This window comes from Pongo abelii, chromosome 12, assembly GCF_028885655.2.
Source record: "Pongo abelii isolate AG06213 chromosome 12, NHGRI_mPonAbe1-v2.0_pri, whole genome shotgun sequence".
Lineage (NCBI taxonomy): Eukaryota > Metazoa > Chordata > Mammalia > Primates > Hominidae > Pongo > Pongo abelii.
In genome coordinates this window covers 68,487,897-68,509,164 of record NC_071997.2, presented here as the reverse complement: position 1 = coordinate 68,509,164, position 21,268 = coordinate 68,487,897, and the positions used below count along the sequence as shown (strand labels likewise).

At 36.3% G+C, this 21,268-nt stretch overlaps 2 protein-coding genes across 7 annotated transcripts in view; one reads left to right on the top strand and one right to left on the bottom strand.

Annotated features, from left to right (window-relative positions):
* Nucleotides 1-2,967, top strand: part of UGP2 (UDP-glucose pyrophosphorylase 2) — a 51,973-nt gene extending 49,006 nt beyond the window's left edge. For all 3 annotated transcript variants that reach the window (XM_009237247.4, NM_001133003.1, XM_009237248.4), the window contains 2 exon segments: nucleotides 1,495-1,599; nucleotides 2,525-2,967. In XM_009237247.4, coding sequence (XP_009235522.1) covers nucleotides 1,495-1,599; nucleotides 2,525-2,632 — 213 coding nt within the window. In that variant the 3' untranslated portion in view covers nucleotides 2,633-2,967.
* A 589-nt stretch (nucleotides 2,968-3,556) lies between these two features.
* The window catches only part of VPS54 (VPS54 subunit of GARP complex), a 118,231-nt gene continuing 100,519 nt past the window's right edge, over nucleotides 3,557-21,268 (bottom strand). For all 4 annotated transcript variants that reach the window (XM_024242742.2, XM_054547447.2, XM_054547446.2 and 1 more), the window contains 3 exons: nucleotides 10,883-10,990; nucleotides 8,889-8,983; nucleotides 3,557-4,918 (listed from right to left, as the gene is read on the bottom strand). In XM_024242742.2, the coding sequence (XP_024098510.1) occupies nucleotides 4,813-4,918; nucleotides 8,889-8,983; nucleotides 10,883-10,990 (309 nt within the window). In that variant the 3' untranslated portion in view covers nucleotides 3,557-4,812. The remainder of the gene's footprint in view (nucleotides 4,919-8,888; nucleotides 8,984-10,882; nucleotides 10,991-21,268) is intronic.

The window sequence follows — 21,268 nt, the reverse complement described above, 5'->3', positions numbered from 1 at the left end:
ATACCCACACTCATACTGGGACCATGCAGACACACCAGTTCACCTAACATGCACATCTTTGGGATGTGGGAAGAAACCAGAATAGTTGGAGAAAACCCACACAGATATGGGGAGAACATGCAAACTCCACACAGACAGTAGCCCTGGCTGGCAATCTTTTTTTTTTTTTTCCCTCATCAGCGTTATAACAAAGTAACATTGAACAAAACAGCACTATCTGTGGACCTGCTGTAAAACTCCACCCTAGCCTGATAAGTGAAATCCAAAAAATTTAATCAATGAAATGTGACACTGTGAGCCTTTGTGGTTGGCCTATGGGGTCCTGCTCTGCTATCCAAGTCTATTTTAGTCTACAGCAGGTGTGGTTTGGTGCCACCTGCTGTGGATGTGTAGAATGCAGATGGGGAATTAGAAAACTATGAATGCATGTGTCCTCTGAGTCAAATGAAGAAAATATTTCAAGAAAGTGGGAATGATCATGTGTCAAATGCTGCTGCTGATTCAAGTAAGATGAGAATTAGATTTATCAGTATGGAGGTTTGGGAGCCTCACAGGCATGGATTTAGAAGAGAATGAAAAAGGAGGAATTGGAGATATGAATACAGAAAACTTAAGAGTTTTGCCTTAAAGAGAAACAGAGAAATGGGGCTATAGGTAGAAAGGAATATAGGATTTGAGTTTTTGTTTTTTTTTAATGGGAGGATGTTTATACATTAATGGGAATTAATGCAGTCAGGAGGGAAAAAAGACTGAAGAGGGAGAATTGCTGAAACAACACTTGATAGGCCGTAAGAAGGGATCTGATGCACAAATGGAGAGGTTGGCTTTAAGTAGGAATAGAAAAAGTCCAATTCCAGTACTAGGAAGTCAGAGTAATGGGCAATGGGGGCAATTGCCCCCATTGGTGGTGGTGGTGGTGGTGGTGGATGGAAACAAGTGGAAGTTTTCTGATTGCTCCCATTTTCCCAGCAAAATAGGAAACGGGGTCACATGGGACAATCTCTAGTGCTTGTAAATCTAAGGAAATAAAAAGACAAAGATGGTGGTAACATAATAATTTGTGCTGTTGCTCTTCCTAAAATGTGCTCTAATTTTTCAGAATCCTACCTATCCACTAAAGTCCAGCTCCAGTCTAGCCTGCTTCAAAGCATGATCTCTTTTTTTCAGTTAAATTCGGATTGTGTGAACTACTCATCTGGCTCTTGGCATGGCATGTTGATTATCTTTAAAAAAAAAAAAAAAACAACAACAAACTTAGATCTGCTCAACTATCTTGTAAATTGCTTGGTATAGAAACAATGTTTGTAGTTCCTGGTCTTTCCTGCACAGCATTTAGCATATAATGAGTGCTTAATAAATAGGTGCTTCCCACAGAGGACCTGATTTTTGCCAAAAAAGGTTTTTACAGCTCAGTTAAACTTTCTTGTTAATATTTTTCCTGTCTTTCTTTGAACCCATTTGAGACAAATTTTTATGTTTCTACTTTTCTGTAAGGTTCAAGATTATCTAAGAAGATTTGAAAGTATACCAGATATGCTTGAATTGGACCACCTCACAGTTTCAGGAGATGTGACATTTGGAAAAAATGTTTCATTAAAGGTATGTTGTTACAATGAAAATTATATTTCTTACAGCTTACAATATAGGTCTCATTTTCTAGTCATAAATTTACATTTACTTTAAGGAACTTGTTAGTCTTAATTACACTAGTAATTAAGTTTGTACTATTTTACTGAAATGAGAATCTTTAAAATAGGATCACTATTAGCATTAGCTTACTAAGGATGATTATTTGAGTAAAAGTAGAAAAAAATGACAATTTGTACTGAATATACTCTATTAAAGGAATGTTATCACTGTAAGAATATTCATTTACATTATTGTAGTACTCAGGTACTCTGAGTGTCATTCCAGCCTCACGTAAGAAATAGGAGGGAAATGGGGGTATAAAAGTATTAAAGCTCACCAAAGATACAATAGCTTTTTCCAAATCATGTAATTTAAAAAAAAAATCTCCTAACTAGATTTCATGTACTCCTCACATTAAAGCTACTTACTTAAATGAAGATCTTGAAAAAACAAATACATATATTGAATTTTATTGCTGAGACTGCCTAAAGACTTAAGACATGAAAAATCTTATCAGTAAACTGTTATAAAAACAACAACAAAAGCCCTATATGTAAATGTAAACCGAGCACCTTTTAATTTCTCTATGAAGGTTGGATAATGCTGGTGGCCTTGCAAGTAGGCCTTCAAAAGGAGGCTGGCCATGCTGTGGCACCGGGTCCACTTCCCACTCTTAGTTCTACCTCTAACAAGGAGACAGAGAATCTAGAACTACTGCCAGGATTGTTACAGAAGGACACATTACAGTTTTCCTTAACTGTTACTTGTTTTTCATGTTTAATGTTTATAAATACAGTTACTGTAAAAAAAAAGTTGTACACAAACTTGATCACTGTAAGATAATCAAATTGCATTTCAGTTGCAAGTACACTCTTTTGTTTTCCCTGTCACTTAGGGAACGGTTATCATCATTGCAAATCATGGTGACAGAATTGATATCCCACCTGGAGCAGTATTAGAGAACAAGATTGTATCTGGAAACCTTCGCATCTTGGACCACTGAAATGAAAAATACTGTGGACACTTTAATAATGGGCTAGTTTCTTACAATGAAATGTTCTCTAGGATTCTAAAATAGGCAGGTACTTTACTATGTTACTGTACCCTGCAGTGTTGATTTTTAAAATAGAGTTTTCTGCAGTATGCTTTTAGTCTAAGAAAAGCACAGATGGAGCAATACTTTCCTTCTTTGAAGAGGATCCCAAAAGTTAGTTCATCTTAAAGTGCAATATTGTTTAATCTTAAAACTGGGGCAACTTTGGAAGAACTTTTAACAGAAGCCTCAATTGATGATCACTTTGAATTGCTTGTGATTTCAAAAATAAAGCAGTGAAGCAATACTTGTGTACACTGGTACTTTATAATGCTAACTATGAAATGGTAAAATAAAATGGTTTATTCTTGTTAGTTACTATATTGGAAGATTTGCTCTTGGAATATTTAAGTACACACTGGCTAGTTACCTAATGAGTCCAGTTTTTGGCATTTCTAAGAATCTTAATCATACCATTATTTCCATAGGAATTAAACTGAAGGTATTTAGTACCTTTCATCTAGTTCTAAAACTGGGATGCCTGCCATGCTTTCCACAAACTCTCCATTTATTGAAACAAAGTGGCATTTATTTTCCCAGCTGACAGGCGTGGGCAAAGGGAAGGCATTTCTTTCACATCTTGTACTCTTCTATAGTGAGGTAGGGGGTATAGCTTCATAAAAAGTTGCCTTTCCCTGAAGCTTCATTTCCTGAAGCTTGTTTATTATCACTGAAAAAATGATCATTAATAATCTTTCCAATCAGGTCTGCTGGTAGTTCAATTTATGCCTTTTCTTTAAATTCATCCATACTTGTTTTGAGTAGGCTGCTTGTTTAACTTAACTTAAAGTTCACTATATACCATTTAAAAAAAAGGTTGCCTTTTAAAGTCTGTTAATTTTTTACAGCTTTATTTTAGACAGATAGATAAAGAACCAAAGACATACCTCTGTAATGATAAAGGAAAGAAAACAAGCTTTCCTTTTAAGAAACCAAAGAGCACAAAATAAGACTGTTTCATTATACATAATCACCACAGGATATTATTAGGCACTCTGACAGGGTTAGGCAAGATTCTTGGTGTGAGGTGAAGCACAGGCACTTTATTTGTAGAGTGCTGCTGATTCTAATTTTGAAGGTAGGTATTATAAAAGTCTTTACTTGTCACCTTATTTCTGGCCCCAACACAGCAGCCTATAGTTTTAAAAGTTCTGTTTCTCCCTGGTCTTTGTTCGTATACACATCAAAAGTAACTTAAAAACAAGGATCCAAGGGGGCCATACTTCAAATGTTATCTAAATGTTAATATGAGAACTCAAAAGTAGGCAGATTATATGAATACATATTCTTACCTCTGCTACAAATAAAAACACCCCAAACCCTTCATACTTTTATAAAAATACAGATATTAAACTGTAGCCTTTTATATACCATTTCTGAAAAGTATTGAGTTGCATAAATAGATGCCAGTATCTTTTTTTTTTTAAGTCTTTCAGGTATTTAGGCAGCTCTGGAAGGCTTTACCCAGTTGACATATGGTGGTAGTAGAAATATTAAATATGCAACACACAAAGCCTGCAACTTGACATTGGTCACTGAAACAAAAATTGAATTCCTAAATCCAAGCAATCAAAAGATGTTTATTTTTTATAGAAAGATCTGTAAAAAAATAATTTTTCAAACAGCTTTACTTTCATAGAGAAAACTTTCTACAGAAGTTGACTAAGATTTTAAGATTTTAAATTGTACCATCATTAAATAAGGTGGGACACCATATGAATTTCATTGCACTGGAAGAAATGCAAAGCATTTTTTAATATAAAGTATACAGAGCATTCTAGTCAACTACAGCTGTGTTACAGCTATGTGTTCTTTTGGATTTGGTCCAAAGAAACCTGAGTCTGTTTCCAGAGAGAATGAAAAATGTTATAGACACCTGATCAGTTACTCCTCACTGTAGGATGCACAAAAATGACATTCCTTGTAGATCCCACTGAATCCAGTTTCCCAACACTGATACTTTCCTTTTCCCTTCCCCCACCCCAGTTCACTTGGGGTTTCAGGTTCAATTCTCAAATCACAGGCATCGAGATTTTCTTCATAACAAACAACACATGGTCAGATGAACTACCCAGTTTTCCAGGATGACATCACCTCTTCTGCTCCCAAATTTCGGCCATATTTAGGTCCAAATCTTTAAGGCCTTTTAAGGCTTGAAGATTTCCAGTGTAAAAAGCTACATCTGCTGTGACCAACCTAAATAATGGAGAGAAAATTATTTTTAAATCTCAAACTTTCTATTCAGATAATTAAAGTAACAGTGCTCACTGAGTCAGAGTCCTATTATCTAAAATTCAGATTTCTTAGTCCCCCAGTGTCCACATACTTTACTTAGCAGGATTCCTGCTATCAATAAGTAGGCCATTTAATGCTGTATTTCAATAAGAAATATTTGGAAAAGGAATAAACTAATGCATGTTAGAGTCAGTTTCATGATAAGTTCAGCCCAGGAAAATCAGATTTATCTTGAAACAGCATGAATTAATATACAGAGAAAATAACAGGTTAAACTAAAATGCTTTTGATTGGTTAGCACTAGAGTATAGGAGTGTTGACTAAAATAGTAAACTCAAGGGAAAAGCAGACCAGGTTTCCTAAGTGTCATCTAAGGCGTTAAATACAGACTAGGATTCATGTATATAAGCGATACTAGATATTTCTTTAAAAACCCAAGAGAAAAATAGGAAAGAACATAAACAAGAAGTCACAGATGAAAACACCTGAATAACCAATAAACTGAAAAAATGGTAAACGTCAGGAAAATGCAAATCAAAACAAGGTACTATTATCCCCCATCAGACTGGCAACAATTAAGAAATCTAACAGCAAATGTTGAAAAGATGTGGGAAACAAATTCTCACAAACTACTCCACTAATGTGGGAGTATTAACTTGATACAGCCACTGTCAATACCTAACAATATGAAAAGTGTATTAGCTCCAATTCACTTATAGGTATATGCCCTGAAGAAATGGTCACACCGTTAGACATGTATAAAGATCTTCAGTATGGCATGGTTATAATGGAAAAAAGTAATGACTTAGCAATTTATCACTAGGGGAAATGTCTAATTTACCTATGGGTGATTCATGGCCAGGAGCGGTGGCTCACACCTGTAATCCCAGCACTTGGGGAGGCTGAGGCAGGAGGATCACCTGAGCTCAGGAGTTTAAGACCAGCCTGGGCAACATAGTGAGACCTCGTCTCTACAAAAAATCAAAAAAATTAGCTAGGTGTGGCGCCACACACCTGTAGTCGCAGTTACTGGGGAGTCTGTGGTGGGAGGATTGCTTGAGCCATGATCACACCACTGCCCTCCAGCCTGTGTGACCATGAGATCCTGTCTCCAAAAAAAAAAAAAAAAAAGGTGGTTTGATGTGATGCAATACTGTACAGCAGTCAAAAACAGACTACTAACATATATCAACATAGATAAATCAGTAAAAATGCCTAGTAGAAAGCAGGCTGCATATATGCAATATACCATATAAGTAAATTTACAAAACAGCACTACATATTTTTCATAAATCTAGGTACAATAAATAAGACTAAAAGAACATAGACTAAATTCACTGGAAATGTTACCTAAAGGCTGGGAGAAAAAGGGAATGGGACTGCAGATGGGGTGTAAAGGTGTACTTCAGCTTCATCTGGAGCGCAATTTTTTGAATACCATTTTAAAAATACAATAAATTTTTTTTTCAAGTGAAAATGACAAATGTTAATGATCAATTCTGGGTAGTAGAAATATAAATAATTTATTATTCTCTGTATGTCTCTATTTTTAAAATATCTTAAAATAGAGGGAAAAAAATCACATTAAAAAGTACAGAGCTGGGCCAGGCGCGGTGGCTCATGCCTGTAATCCCAGCACCTTGGGAGGCCGAGGCAGGCAGATCACCTGAGGTCAGGAGTTTAAGACCAGCTTGGCCAACATGGTAAAACCCTGTCTCTACTAAAAATACAAAAATTACCCAGGCGTGGTGGCACGTGCCTGTAATCCCAGCTACTTGGGAGGCTGAGGCAGGAGAATTGCTTGAACCTGGGAGGTGGAGGTTGCAGTGAGCTGAGATCACGCCACTGCACTCCAGCCTGTGTGACAGAGTGATACTCCATCTCAAAAAAAAAAAAAAATGAAAGTACAGGGCTGGGGAGAGGGAGAAATAGGAAGCAGCTGCCTAATGGGTACGAGATGTTCTTTTGGAGTAGTGAAAATGTTTGGAACTAGATAGAGGTGGTGGTTATGCATCATTGTGAAGACATTAAATGCCGCTGAATTGTTCACTTTAAAATGGTTAATTTTATGTTATGTGAATTTCACCTCAAAAAAAGTCAAAAGCTACATTTTTAGAGCAATTTCAGAAACAAAAACTTCTTTTAAGCAGGTAGTTTAGTCCTTGGCTACAGGGTAGAGGTTAATCTTCAGGCATCTTTCAAAGACATGAATTGACTTACAAAGAATGAGTTTCTGTTAGCATGTGACAGTGAGGATCTCTAAGGTCAGACTGACTTCCAAATAGCTATATTAAGAAAGAAAAGTAACAGCTAACGAGTTAGCTTGGGTGCTTCAGAACTACTGGTCTGCAAAAACCCAACTAACCAACCCAGATTTAGTTATGGGAATAAAAGTAAAAGGGTATGAGCAGGGTAGGCCTTAAAAATATTATTAGCCTTTTTTTGAACAGCCTCTTTAGGGTACACAGTATACATCTCTACCAAGAGTCTCTAAGTTTCTAATATGCTATTTTTTCAGGAGCAGGTCTCTTATGTACGTACCATTTGTATCATCTGACATCAAGTGAGAGATATACACAGCGTCACCCCATGTGATGTTCTTGCTGAAAATATCACTCCATGTTGGTATAACGCTATTAAATTAATGTTGATTTTCTTAGGTGGGGTTCAGGTATTATGGTTGTATAAAAATGTCCTTGTTTTTAGAGACACATGCCAAAGTATTTAAGGGTTAAATTTTATGACTGCAGCCTACTTTTTTGGATGTTTGTCAAAAGGGAGGTATGGGGGTGGGAGGGAGAAGGAGCAAAAGTGGCAGGGAGTATGGCAACATTTTAACGTTGATAAATCTAGGTAAAAGCTATTCAGTGTTCATTATTGTCCTTTAAGTGTTTCACGGCTTTGAAATTTTTGAAAACAAATAATTCTTTAAAAAGAAATAGAAGAATCAGGTAATAAGACTATCATTCTTGCATAAAACTCTTAAATTCAGCCTAACAGATTCAACAGAACGAAGTTTTCACATAGCTCTTTGCAAAATTGATTCACTGTACTTCTTTTTAAATGGCAGGGCCAACTTCTGACCCCAAAATACATTTTTTTCATTTTCCATTTGTTCTTATAAGTTTGAAATTTGAGCCTGAAATTCCTTTAACAGGAAATAAAATTTTATTCCTAAAAACCCTAGCACACTAAAGAATTGATATTAAGATGTAACTAAATGATCAGTGCTTTAAATTTTATAAAATCTCTTCCCCATATCTTTATCTACATAAATCTTCACAAAAATCCTGTTAAGGAAACTTTTATCATCATCCCTATTTTCAAATCTAAAAAACCTAAGCTGATGGGCAGTAAGTGATTTGCCCAAAGTTACAACAGCTAGTAAGTGACAGAACTAGAATTTAACTCAAGTTTTCAGATTCTAAATCCTACCCTATGCTTTCTATGTACTATGCTATTTTAACAGTAATATATATAATTTTTTCAATAGCTTACAATAAAATATATACATATACACACATATATTATTTTTCATAACCCTGTGAAGGAATTAAGACAGATTTCATCCTTGTTATTTCATAAATGTGGCACACAGGTTAAGTGACATTCACATGGTCACACAGTAGGACTTTTGAGTCCTGTTTGGAATGGGGAAAGCTATTGGGTATCTAAGGAAGTGCTACTAATTCACACTGCCTCAAAACAGATACATAAAGTCAGGTAAGCAATTGTCCATGTATAAACCCCTTTTAGATAGTTAGATACAAACAGATATTTCCACAGGGGAAAAAAATACACAAAAGCTTGCTGATTTTACAACGTTGGTCTTCAGTGTGATTACAGCAGAAAAGGATGGCACAAATAATCAAAACTGATCATTAAAACAATTTGATATGGGAGTATATGGTGAAAATGTTAAAAAACATACCCATTTTGAGGTCCTCCATCATTTATCACATTTAAGTGAGATAACTGCTTTTTCAAATGGAGTTTATAACTTGCATTAATTCTTAAAAATAACATCTGAAAAAGAAATAAAACTAAGTTTCTTAAAGTTCTACTGAAATAGAAGATGTAAATATCTGAGTTATCAATATTATTTAGAGAAAGTATTTTTAAAAACCAAAACCTTTGCTTTGACATATACTTTTAAAATCCTCCTCTGAAAGTATTCTATTGCTGATTCACTACATTTTTTCTCCTTAGTTGGACAAAACCTTTTTACCCTCCTTAGCAGTACTCCTTTTTGGAAAAAGTCCCGTAAGTGGGATCAACTGTGACAGGTAAAAATAATAAAAAGTAGTGGGGAATTTTGTAACATAGTAAGTAGGAAGTTGATAGGGGAAAAAATGTCATAATGATAGAGGCAAAGATACCTTCATACTTCTAATCTAGTGAAATCACTTCAAAGTATTTTATTGTTCTTGCATGCAATGACCCAATATTTCTTTGGGAAATACCTAACCTAAAATTATATACAATGAATTTATGAAATGATTTTGTGAAGTAACATTTTCTGTGGGAAAAATATATATAATAATCTATGGAAGTTTTGTGGAATTACTAGTATTCAAGTGGCAATAGTGACATAAAATAACATTTGCCCAGCGTTGACAAGAGTACCCTTTAAATTACGCCACAGATAAAACACATGAAGTACCTGTATGCCCAGCTCCCTGACCTGGGTAAGTCCTGCTCTAGAATTAGAACTCAGATGGCAAATCCAGAAGGTCAGAATGTCAGAGGTGGAGGATCTTACATGTGGAATGGAAAGGATGGCTTGGCTAAGAAGAAATTAGAAGGAAAAAGGAGACGACCCTAGTGGGTACGTCATATTTTACGGCTCCCCTTCAGTCCTCAGTGAGTCCCAAAGGAGTTACATGATATTCATGAGTTTGGTATGATTTATGAAAACCTAGGGAAGTATGAAGAAAATGTTAATAGCTAGTATAGGATGGAAGTTTGAGGTGGCATAGGAAAGGAGACCAGCAGGAGCAACAGTAGGCAAGGGACACTAAGAAAGCCACCCTCTGCTCCCAAATACCATTTCCACACACTCAACCAAGTAAGAGAGACAAACTGAAATAAACAAACTTGTCTGAATAGCAAAAATCTCAGTGAAAGTTAAATTCATTAGTCATAGAGCAACTAGACTTTAATATTATACCATTTATTCTACAATCTAGGCACACTTAGTACAGAGGAAATAAGCTGAGATTTAAAACAAACAAACAAACAAAAAAACTGGTAAAAAAGGGAATACTGAAAACTTCAAAGTTCCAGGAGAGGGCAACAGGGGTGTAGGGGGTAGAGCTGTTACTGAAGAGTGAAGAGAACTCTGTGATACTTTTGTAAGGGAATACAGTAGTGATAGAAGGGTGGATACTTCATAGCTGAGAGGTGCCAAAGACTCCCCCATCCTGCATTTTGCTCTTTTTCCTAGTTTGTCTTTACTACAGATCACTTATGCTGACATAACAATAAAGCAGATTGAGTTAATTATATGTGGTAATCTTATTAACTCTATCACTAATTCTTTCCATATCCAATTTGAATTACAATCACCATAACATATTTTGCTACTCATTGATAAAGGCCAACTCTAATTTTCCAAGGAACAGCATAATAAATGATGTAAGTAGAATCTGGGACTACTGATCATGGACAAATAGAAAACCTACTTTTTAGAATTGTTTATAATATAGTAAAGCTATAGCTCTGGTCTGTCACTGCAAGGAGCACTTAGAAATTAGAAATTTTTATCCATGTTCTACCAGTCAATATAACAATGTAAAAAAATGATAATCATATTGGAACATGAACAGCTTAACTGTGCCAAAAGCATGTAAAAACACCCCAATTCTGCACAGATATTGTATATTATATATACATGAATAGTTTTAGGAATTACTTACTACTCACCTGTGTTTGTTCTTCTGGAAGGAGATCAAATATAGCTTCGTGCATTTTTGTCATTTGCTTACAAATATTCCTGAAACAGGCAGAAGGAACAGGAGCCTTCACCTCATACTGGTAGGAAAAAATAATGAGAATTATGTTCATGTCCTCTGAATTGCATAATGTCTCCACCATTCCCTGAGACGTATATTTACTGTCCCTCCACATATCCAATTCTGGCATAGTACTCAAGCTTACACTTTTCAACTGTGATCTGCACTACTCATACAAATCTTGAGAACTTTTCATTCAACATCTTAATGCACTTTGAAGGAGCTAAAATAGCTCAGTGACTAAGAACAAAGGCTGCTTCCAATCTTAGAACAGACTGCTGGGTTCAGATCCCAGCTCCTCCCATTCTAAGCTAGGTGATGTTGGGCAAGTTACTTAATTTATCTATCTCAAAGGGCTGCTGTGAGGATTAAAAAAGAGGACTCATAAGAACGCAAAACAGTGCTTGATACAAAGTAAGTACTCAAAAAAATGTTAGCTACTAATCTGGCTCAATATACAATATAGCCACTCCAAATAAATAGATTACGGTTTAAACAATTTAAAAATTAGCTGGGGCATGCTGGCAGGCACCTGCAATCCCAGCTACTCAGGAGGCTGAGACAGGAGAATTGCTTGGACCTGGGAGGTGGAGATTGCAGTGAGCTGAGATCGCACCACTGCACTCCAGCCTGGGCGACAAGAGTGAAACTCTGCCTCAAAAGAAAAAAAAAAAAAAAAAAAAAAGAATGGGTCAATATGATCGTATCTGAAATCAACAGAAAAATCTAGCAGAATTAATGTTTTTTATTTTGTAGGTGAGTCAATATAGTAATATTTTACCCTAACACTAAAAGGAGGATTCTTTCAGCAATGTTCTGTGCTAAAAATTTAAACTTAGGTAAATTCATTTTACTATTCTTACATATGAAACAATATGGTAGATGCAAGGCTGGTTCAATATATGCAAATCAATAAATGTAATCCAGCATATAAACAGAACCAAAGACAAAAACCACATGATTATCTCAATAGATGCAGAAAAGGCCTTTGATAAAATTCAACAACCCTTCATGCTAAAAACTCTCAATAAATTAGGAATTGATGGGACGTATCTCAAAATAATAAGAGCTATCTATGACAAACCCACAGCCGATATCATACTGAATGGGCAAAAACTGGAAGCATTCCCTTTGAAAACTGGCACAAGACAGGGATGCCCTCTCTCACCACTCCTATTCAAAATAGTGTTGGAGTTCTGGCCAGGGCAATTAGGCAGGAGAAGGAAATAAAGGGTATTCAGTTAGGAAAAGGGGAAGTCAAACTGTCTCTGTTTGCAGATGACATGATTGTATATCTAGAAAACCCCACTGTCTCAGCCCCAAATCTCCTTAAGCTGATAAGCAACTTCAGCAAAGTCTGAGGATACAAAATCAATGTACAAAAATCACAAGCATTCTTATACACCAATAACAGACAAACAGGGAGCCAAATCATGAGTGAACTCCCCCATTCACAATTGCTTCAAAGAGAATAAAATACCTAGGAATCCAACTTACAAGGGATGTGAAGGACCTCTTCAAGGAGAACTACAAACCACTGCTCAATGAAATAAAAGAGGATACAAACAAATGGAAGAACATTCCATACTCATGGATAGGAAGAATCAATATCGTGAAAATGGCCATACTGCCCAAGGTAATTTATGGATTCAATGCCATCCCCATCAAGCTACCAATGACTTTCTTCACAGAATTGGAAAAAACTATAAATGGGATCTAATTAAACTAAAGAGCTTCTGCACAGCAAAAGAAACTACCATCAGAGTGAACAGGCAACCTACAAAATGGGAGAAAATTTTCGCAACATCACACTCTGGGGACTATTGTGGGGTGGGGGGACAGGGGAGGGATAGCTTTAGGAGATATACCTAATGCTAAATGACGAGTTAATGGGTGCAGCACGCCAGCATGGCACATGTATACATATGTAACTAACCTGCACACTGTGCACATGTACCCTAAAACTTAAAGTATAATAATAATAAAAAAAAAGAAACAATATGGTAGTATGACTTTAAAAACCATCTTTTAGCTTATATTTTAGAATTCACACAGCTGAAGTTATATATCATTTTATTTATAAGACAAATTTGGGCTAAATACTATATCTCCCTTTGGGGAGATAACTGTCTAAAAGCTGGTTGGTGTTCCAAAAAGTGGAGAAGGAACCCTATAGGAACTCAAGTGAAGGACATTTACACAATGATGTCTAATGGCTTCCCAAGCTGCCCACCTGAGGTGTTCAGTCTTCAAAGGGAAAATAAACAGGTGAAAATATTCCAAGTAGAGGACATGCCATATCATCTCAAATCTGTTTTTTGTTTGTTTTTTTTTATTTTTTGAGACAGAGTCTCACTCTGATGCCAGGCTGGAGTGCAGTGGTGCAATCTCAGCTCACTGCAACCTCTGCCTCCCAGGTCCAAGTGATTCTCCTGCCTCAGCCTCCCGAGTAGCTGGGACTACAGGTACTCGCCACCCCGCCCAGGTAATTTTTTGTTTTTAGTAGAGACGGGGTTTCACCATGTTGGCCAGGATGGTCGTGATCTCCTGACCTCGTGATCCACCAGCCTCAGCCTCCCAAAGTGCTGGGATTACAGGCGTGTGCCACCACGTCCAACCTCAAATCCGTTTTATACACTATCTGATTAACACTTCTAAAGTACCATTCTAATCATATGATTAATTCATTTAAAAACTTTTGGGTTCTACTTTTATTTAAAATTTTGAAAGCTGCAACAGAACATTGCTAGTACCTTAACAATACAAAAAACTGAGATAATCTATAAGATCAGACATCAGAGAACAGAGATCAGGGGAACTGACTCCAAAGACTGAAAAGGCCCTCTGAGGAGAGGTGATACACAGGAACTGTCTCACTTTTGGCAGAGCATAAAAAGAAGAGGTAACCACAAGAGAAGCAAGTAAGAAGAAAATAAAATTTTAAAAAATTCCTAAAGGCCAAACGTGGGCTAGGATATATTTAGGATAACTGAAAACCCTAGCCATAAGGAGAGTTTGCACTCATGCACAAGTTTTACTTCATGGCCTCCAGGAGGTACTCAGAAGAAACAGGAGGATCAAAGGGAGAAGATCATATAGATCCACTCCCAGTAGCACAGGTATTCAGGAGGTGATTAGTTGCCACAAGGAAATAGAAACAAATACCATCCATTTCCCCAAACTCTATTCTCATACAAAGTAAAAGGCCTAAGTCACTGAGAAGGGGCACCGAACTCTCACCACTGGGGTCACTGTGTGAAGCCAGGAACAAAACATGCCTGCTCCTGGGCCGGGCATGGTGGCTCATGCCTGTAATTCCAGCACTTTGGGAGACCAAGGAGGGTGGATCACCTGAGGTCAGGAGTTTGAGACCAGCCTGGCCAACATGGTGAAACCCTGTCTCTACTAAAAATACAAAATTAGCTGGGCATGGTGGTGCATGCCTGTAATCCTAGCTACTTGGAAGGCTGAGGCAGCAGAATTGCTTGAACCCGGGAGGCAGAAGTTGCAGTGAGCTGAGATCACACTATTGCACTCCAGCCTGGGAGACAGGAGCAAAACTCCATCTCAAAATAAAACAAAGCGAAAACACATGCCTGCTGCTGAAGAAAAAGACAAAAACACCTGAAGCCCAGGATCTTGCACCAATCAAAGCAGAAGTTGAGAGCAGAAGTATGGGCTCCACATTCAAGGCCAGGTATATAGGCTCTACCTAAGATGGAGACCAGACAAGAAGAACAAATATTTCCCCTATTACCCTTAAGAGCCTAGCAATGAGAGTCTGGAGAAAGACTCCTGCTCTGTAGTGGAGATGTACAGAGATGACTAAAAGATGAGGGTGAAACAAACACTGAGAAAAACCCTCTAACAACACCTCAGGCCCTACATTAAACACAAGGTAGTAGCAGCCTACTACTTGAAGGAGTTGGAAGCCTCTGGCATACTAAGGATAACAGCAGCAACAACAAAACAGAAACCTAGCTTGGTTATTGAATAACTTGATTCAAACCATAACAAAAATAGCCTGACAGAAGAGGCATGTCCATTTCCATGCATAAATACTATTTACCTCACAGTCTCTACTGTTCTTCTACATACAAGGATCAGCATTTAATAAAAAAAAAACCAAAATATACAAAAAAGAAAACAATATCCCACTGTCAAGAAATAAAGCAACCAAGAGAACCAGACTGAGAGAGAATCCAGATGTTGAAACGATTAGAGGGAGATATAAAAATAACTGATTAGGCCAGGCACAGTGGCTCAAGCCTGTAATCCCACCACTTTGGGAGGCTGAAGCAGGTGGATCACCTAAAGTCAGGAGTTCAGACCAGCCTGGCCAACATGGCAAAACCCCATCTCTACTAAAAATACGAAAATTAGCTGGGTGTGGTGGTGCATGCCTATAATCCCAGCTACTCCAGAGGCTGAGACCTGAGAACTGCTTAAACCCAGGAGGTGGAGGTCACAGTGAGCTGAGATCACGCAAGTGTGCTCCAGCCTGGGCGAAAGAGTGAGACTGTCTCAAAAATAACATAACATAACATAACAAACATAACATAACATAACATAACATAAATAAAATAACTGATTAACATGTTAAAGGATCTAATGAAACCGAAATCTCAAAAGAGAAATTGAAACTATAAAAAAGGAAACACACAACAGGTCTAAGAAGAGCAGAAGAAACTCAAGCATGATCAAAAACACACAAAACTTAGATACATCATAGTGAAACTGCTGAAAATCAAAGACAATATTTTGAAGTCAAATAGAGCAAAAAACAAAGAATTACAGCAGACTTCTTGTTGAAAACTATGCGAGCCAGAAGACAACTGAACTGAATTCTACATCTAGCAAAAATATCTTTGAAAAATGAAGAGAAAATACAGGCTTTTTTCAAACAAAAACTGAGATGATTCATTGCTAGCAGATACATACACAAGAAATACGAGTGGAATGTTTTCAGGCAGAAGAGTATGGTATCGGATGGATCCAAGCAAATGAAGAACTCCAAAAATTTACCGTCATTTTTTCATAAAAATGAGGATAAATATAAAAGGCATTGTTTTCCTCATTTTTATCACATTAAAAGATAACTGATAATCTAAAGCAAAAAGAGTGGCAAGGTATCACAGGTTTTATAAAATATGTAGAAGTAAAATGTATGACAATAATAGCACACAGCAGGAGAGAGAGAAAACAGGTATCCTGTCATAAAGTTCTTATACAATCAGGGAAGTAATGTCATCATATTATTTAAAGGTAAACTGAAAGATGTATGTTATAATCCCTAGAGCAGCCACTAGAAACAAACAGAAATATAACTAGTACACCAACTTTAAAGATTAAACAAAATGAAACTATAAAAAACATTTAATCTGAAAAAAGAGGGGAAAATCAGTCAAAGAACAGAAGGAACAAACAGAAGACAACTAGCAAGATGACAGATTTAAATCTAAGTATATAAAAAAATTTAAATGGTTTAATAGGTCAATAAACGACAGCAATTGTCAGACTAAGGGAAAAAAGCAAGATCCAGCTTCATTCTGGGTATAAGAAACTAACTTTAAATAAGGCATAGATATGTTAAAAACACAAGGATAGTAAGAGAAACACTATAAAAACACTATTAAAAAAAAATGGAATGGTTACATTTGTATTAGATAATATGCACTTCAAAAAAAGGAACATAACCAGCCATAAAAAGGATATCACAGGCCGGACGTGGTGGCTCATGCCTGTAATCCTAGCACTTTGGAAGGCCGAGGTGGGCGGATCACTTGAGGTCAGGAGTCGAGACCAGCCTGGCCAACGTGGTGAAACCCCATCTCTACTAAAAATACAAAAATTAGCTGGGCGTGGTGGCAGGCACCTGTAATCCCAGTTACTCGGGAGGCTGAGGCAGGAGAATCACTTGAACCTGCAGAGGTTGCAGTGAGCCAAGATTGCACCACTGCACTCCAGCCCGGGCAACAGAGCAAGACTCGGTCTCCAAAAAAAAAAAAAAAAAAAAAAAGGGATATCACACAATAAATATTAAGAAAACACAGTAATCCTAAATGTGCATGTATCCAGCAATAGAACTTCAAGATACATATAACAAAAACTTGCAAAGATCTGAACACACAAACAGACAAATTTACAATTATAGTAAAAAACTTCAGTGCTCATCTCTCCGTAATTGATATAAGAAGTAGACAGAAAATCAGTAAGGACAGAAAAGACCTAAATAACACTACCAACCAACACCACTTAGTTGATATACACAGGACACTCTACCCAACAACAGCAAAATACACACTGTTTTCATGTGCATGTGGAACATTAGCCAAGATATTCTTCGGCCACATTCTGGGCCACAAAAGAAATCTTAGACATAAAATAACTGGAGTCACATAGTCTGTTTGCTGATCAAAACAGAATTAGACTTCAGTTCAAAACAAAGATTGCTGGAAAATCCTAAAATATTTAGAAATTAAGTAACAGACTTCCAAATAACCCAAGGCCAAAGAAGAATCACAAGAGCAATTAGAAAATATTTTGAAACAAATAAAAATAAAAGCACAAAGTATCAAAATTTGCAGGACACAGCAAAAGCAGTACATAAAGGAAAACACAGATTATCAAATGCTTATATTCAAAAAAGGAAAAGAAAGGTCTCAAATCAAAAATCTGGGCTTCTACCTTGAGAAATTAGAAAACAGCAAATTAAATCCAAAGCAAGTTAAAAGAAAATAGAAAATAACACAGACTGGAGTAGGAAAATAAAAAGCAGAAAAAGAGCAGGAAATATTTACTTTTACTAAAAGTAAAAGATCAAAACATGTGATAAACTTCTAGCCAGAAAGAGGGAGGTGAGGAAGACTTTATAAATTAACATCATTACCAATATCATGAAAGAAACAGCAGATAATACAGATCCTCACTGACATTAAAAGAATAAAAGAATATCATATACAAGTTAATGCTTCCAAGTCAGTAACAGATGAAATAGATAAATCCATTCAAAGAAACAAACTTCCAAAGTGTACTCAAGTAGATTACCCACATAGTCCTATATGTTTTTTTTTTTTTAATGAACTTATTAAAAACATGCCTGTAAAGCAAGAACAAAGACCAAATGGCTTTACTGGTAAATTCTAACCTAAAACTTGGGGAAAAAATAATACCAACTCCCCACAAATTCTTCTTCCAGGAAATATAGGAGGAAGAATACTGTCCAACTCATTTCATGAGTCCAGTATTACTCTGATACCAAAATCAAATAGGCACTTCAAAACAAAACAAATAACGCTATAGACCAATATCCTTCATGATACCCCCCCCACCACACAAAAAAATCCTTAAGTAGGTTTATCCTATGAATGCAAGGTTGGCTCAACCTTAAAAAAATCAATGAAGGTAATTCACCTTGGCAATACTAAAGGCAATCCTAAAATATTTAGAAATTAAGAAATAAATTTCTTCAGACTAAGAAATGCAGACCATATGATCATCTCAACAGATGCACAAAAAGTATTTGACAAAATTCAACATCTGTTCATCATACAAACCTCTCAGCAAACTTGAACAGAAAGAATCTTCCTTAACCTGATAAAGGCCTCTTAAAAAAACCTATAGCTAACATCATACTTAATGGTTAAAGACTGAACATTTTGTCCCAAGACTGGAGAAACCAAGCATACCTGTTTTCACCAATTTTATTCAACGTTGTGCTGAAAGTCCTAGCCAGTGCCATAAAGCAAGGAAAAGAAATAAAAGGTATACAAATTGAAAAAGATGCAAGATTCTATTTGCAGACAACATGACTGTGTATGCAGAAAAATCCCAAAGAATCTACAAAATTGGCATTGTAACTAATATGTGAGTTTAGTTAAGGATGCAGGACATAAAGTTAATGTAGAAAAATCCAAGGTGTTTCAATATATTAGCATTGAATAACTGGAAACGTAAATCTTAAAAAAATACCATGTACAGCAGCATCAAAAATCAAGAAATACTTATAAAATGTGTGCATTACCTGTTTACTGAAAAATATAAAATTTTGATCAAAGAAATTAAAGATGTAAGGAGTAAAGAGACAGGTCCAGTGGTGTGTGGTAAACATTTAATGGTCTCGCTGGGGGAAAAGCACTGGTTTGTAGTATTTGTTAATTTCCATGGTGTAAATATTCACCCACTGGCAAAGTTACCAGTGTGCTGTTACTGAATGTAGTACTGGGAAGAGATACACAACATAGGTTCTGGCTAGTAGGTGCAATCTGGCTCTGGTACAAAACTGGATATACCCTGTTTGTGGATCAGGAAACTCAATAATGTCAATTCCACCCCAAGTGATCTATATATTCAATGCAATTTCAATCAAAATCTGAGCAGCCTTTTTGGTAGTATTTGATAAGCTGATATAAAATTTTATAGGGAAAAGCTAAGGACCTAGAATAGCCAAAACAATTTTGAAAAAGAACAAAATTAGTGAGCTCACATTATCTTATTTCAAGATTTACAATAATGCTGGAGTAGCTAAGACAGTGTGGTACTGGAACAGAATATAATCTCAAAACCAAACAAAAACAGTTGATTTTTAACAAAGGTGCCAATGGAGAAATGATAGTCTTTAACAAAAGGTGCTGGAACTATGAAAAATGAACACTGACTTATACTTTGCATTATATATAAATATCAACTAGAAATGAATCATAGCCTTAAATATAAAACCTAAAACAATAACATTCTAGAAAAAAAATTGGAGAATATCTTTGTAACTTGGGTTATACAAAGATTTCTTGGCCAGATGCAGTGGCTCACGCCTGTAATCCCAGCACTTTGGGAGGCCGAAGTGGGCAGATCACCTGAGGTCGGGAGTTCGAGACCAGCCTGACCAACATGGAAAAACCTCGTCTCTATTAAAAATATAAAATTAGCTGGGCATAGTGGTGCATGCCTGTAATCCCAGTTACTCAGGAGGCTGAGGCAGGAGAATCGCATGAACCCGGGAGGCAGAGGTTGCGGTGAGCTGAGATCGCGCCATTGCACGTCCAGCCTGGGCAACAAGAGCAAAACTCCATCTCAAAAAAAAAAAAAAAAAAGAAAAGAAAAGATTTCTCAGGATAGGACACAAGCAGCATGAACAGAAAATAAATAAATAAACTTAATTTCATCAAAATCAAAAATTGCTCTAAGACACTGTTAATGAAATGAAAAGACAAGCCACAAACTGGGAGAAAATACTTAGAAACCACATACTGATACAGAATTTGTATCTAAGATATATAAGGAACTCTTATAAGACGAACAACCTAATATTTTTAAATGAGCAAGAAATCTGAACAGACACTTTACCAAAGAAAGGATATGAATGGCAAACAAGCACACGAAAAGATGCTTAACGTATCTGTAATTATGTAACTTAAAACCACAATGAGATATCACTCCATACACACCTACAAGAGGACTAACATTAAAAAATAAAGTGATGGTGAAGAGCACCCGGAACTCTTCTACATGGCAAGTAAAAAGGCAAAATGATGCGTTTTAGAAAGTTTTAGAAAAATTTTGCAGTTTCTTATAAAGTTCCCATAAAATTTTATATTTCCATAATCCACAATTGCCAATCTTATTCTAAGGTATTTATATTAAGAAATGTAAACACATACCTACACAAAGACTCTACATGTATGCTTATAACAGCTTTCTTCATAACAGCCAAAAACTGGAGAAAACTCAAATGTCTATCAATTGGTGAATGAATAAACAAATAGCAGTGAATCCATACAATGAATACTACTCTATGATAAAACGGAACAAACCACTGACACATGCTGTAACATCCATGAACTCCAAAAACATTATGTTAAATGAAGTGTGGCACAGTAGACTACATTCCGTATAATTCCACTTACAGGATATTCTGGAAAAGGCAAAACTACATGGACAAACATCAGATCAGTAGCTTTCAGAGGCTGAGTATGGAGAGTGAACTGACTACACAAGTGCCCAGGAGAATGTTTACCAATGATGTTCTATAACTTGCAGTTCTACTATCTGTATTTGTTAATTAAACCATACACTTAGAAAAGGTGAATTTTACTGACTGTAAATTATACCTCAATAAACCTGATATAAATTGCTTAGTTTTCTACTGGTAGTCACAGCTCTCTACTATCTTTCCACCATATCTCCCACTCGTGTGCCCACTCTGATGCATTAGCCAAATGGAACTATTACCTTTATTATTAGTAACAACAACAGCAAAAGCATTAGCAGTCAATATTTACTAGAACTTGCTATAGTCAGA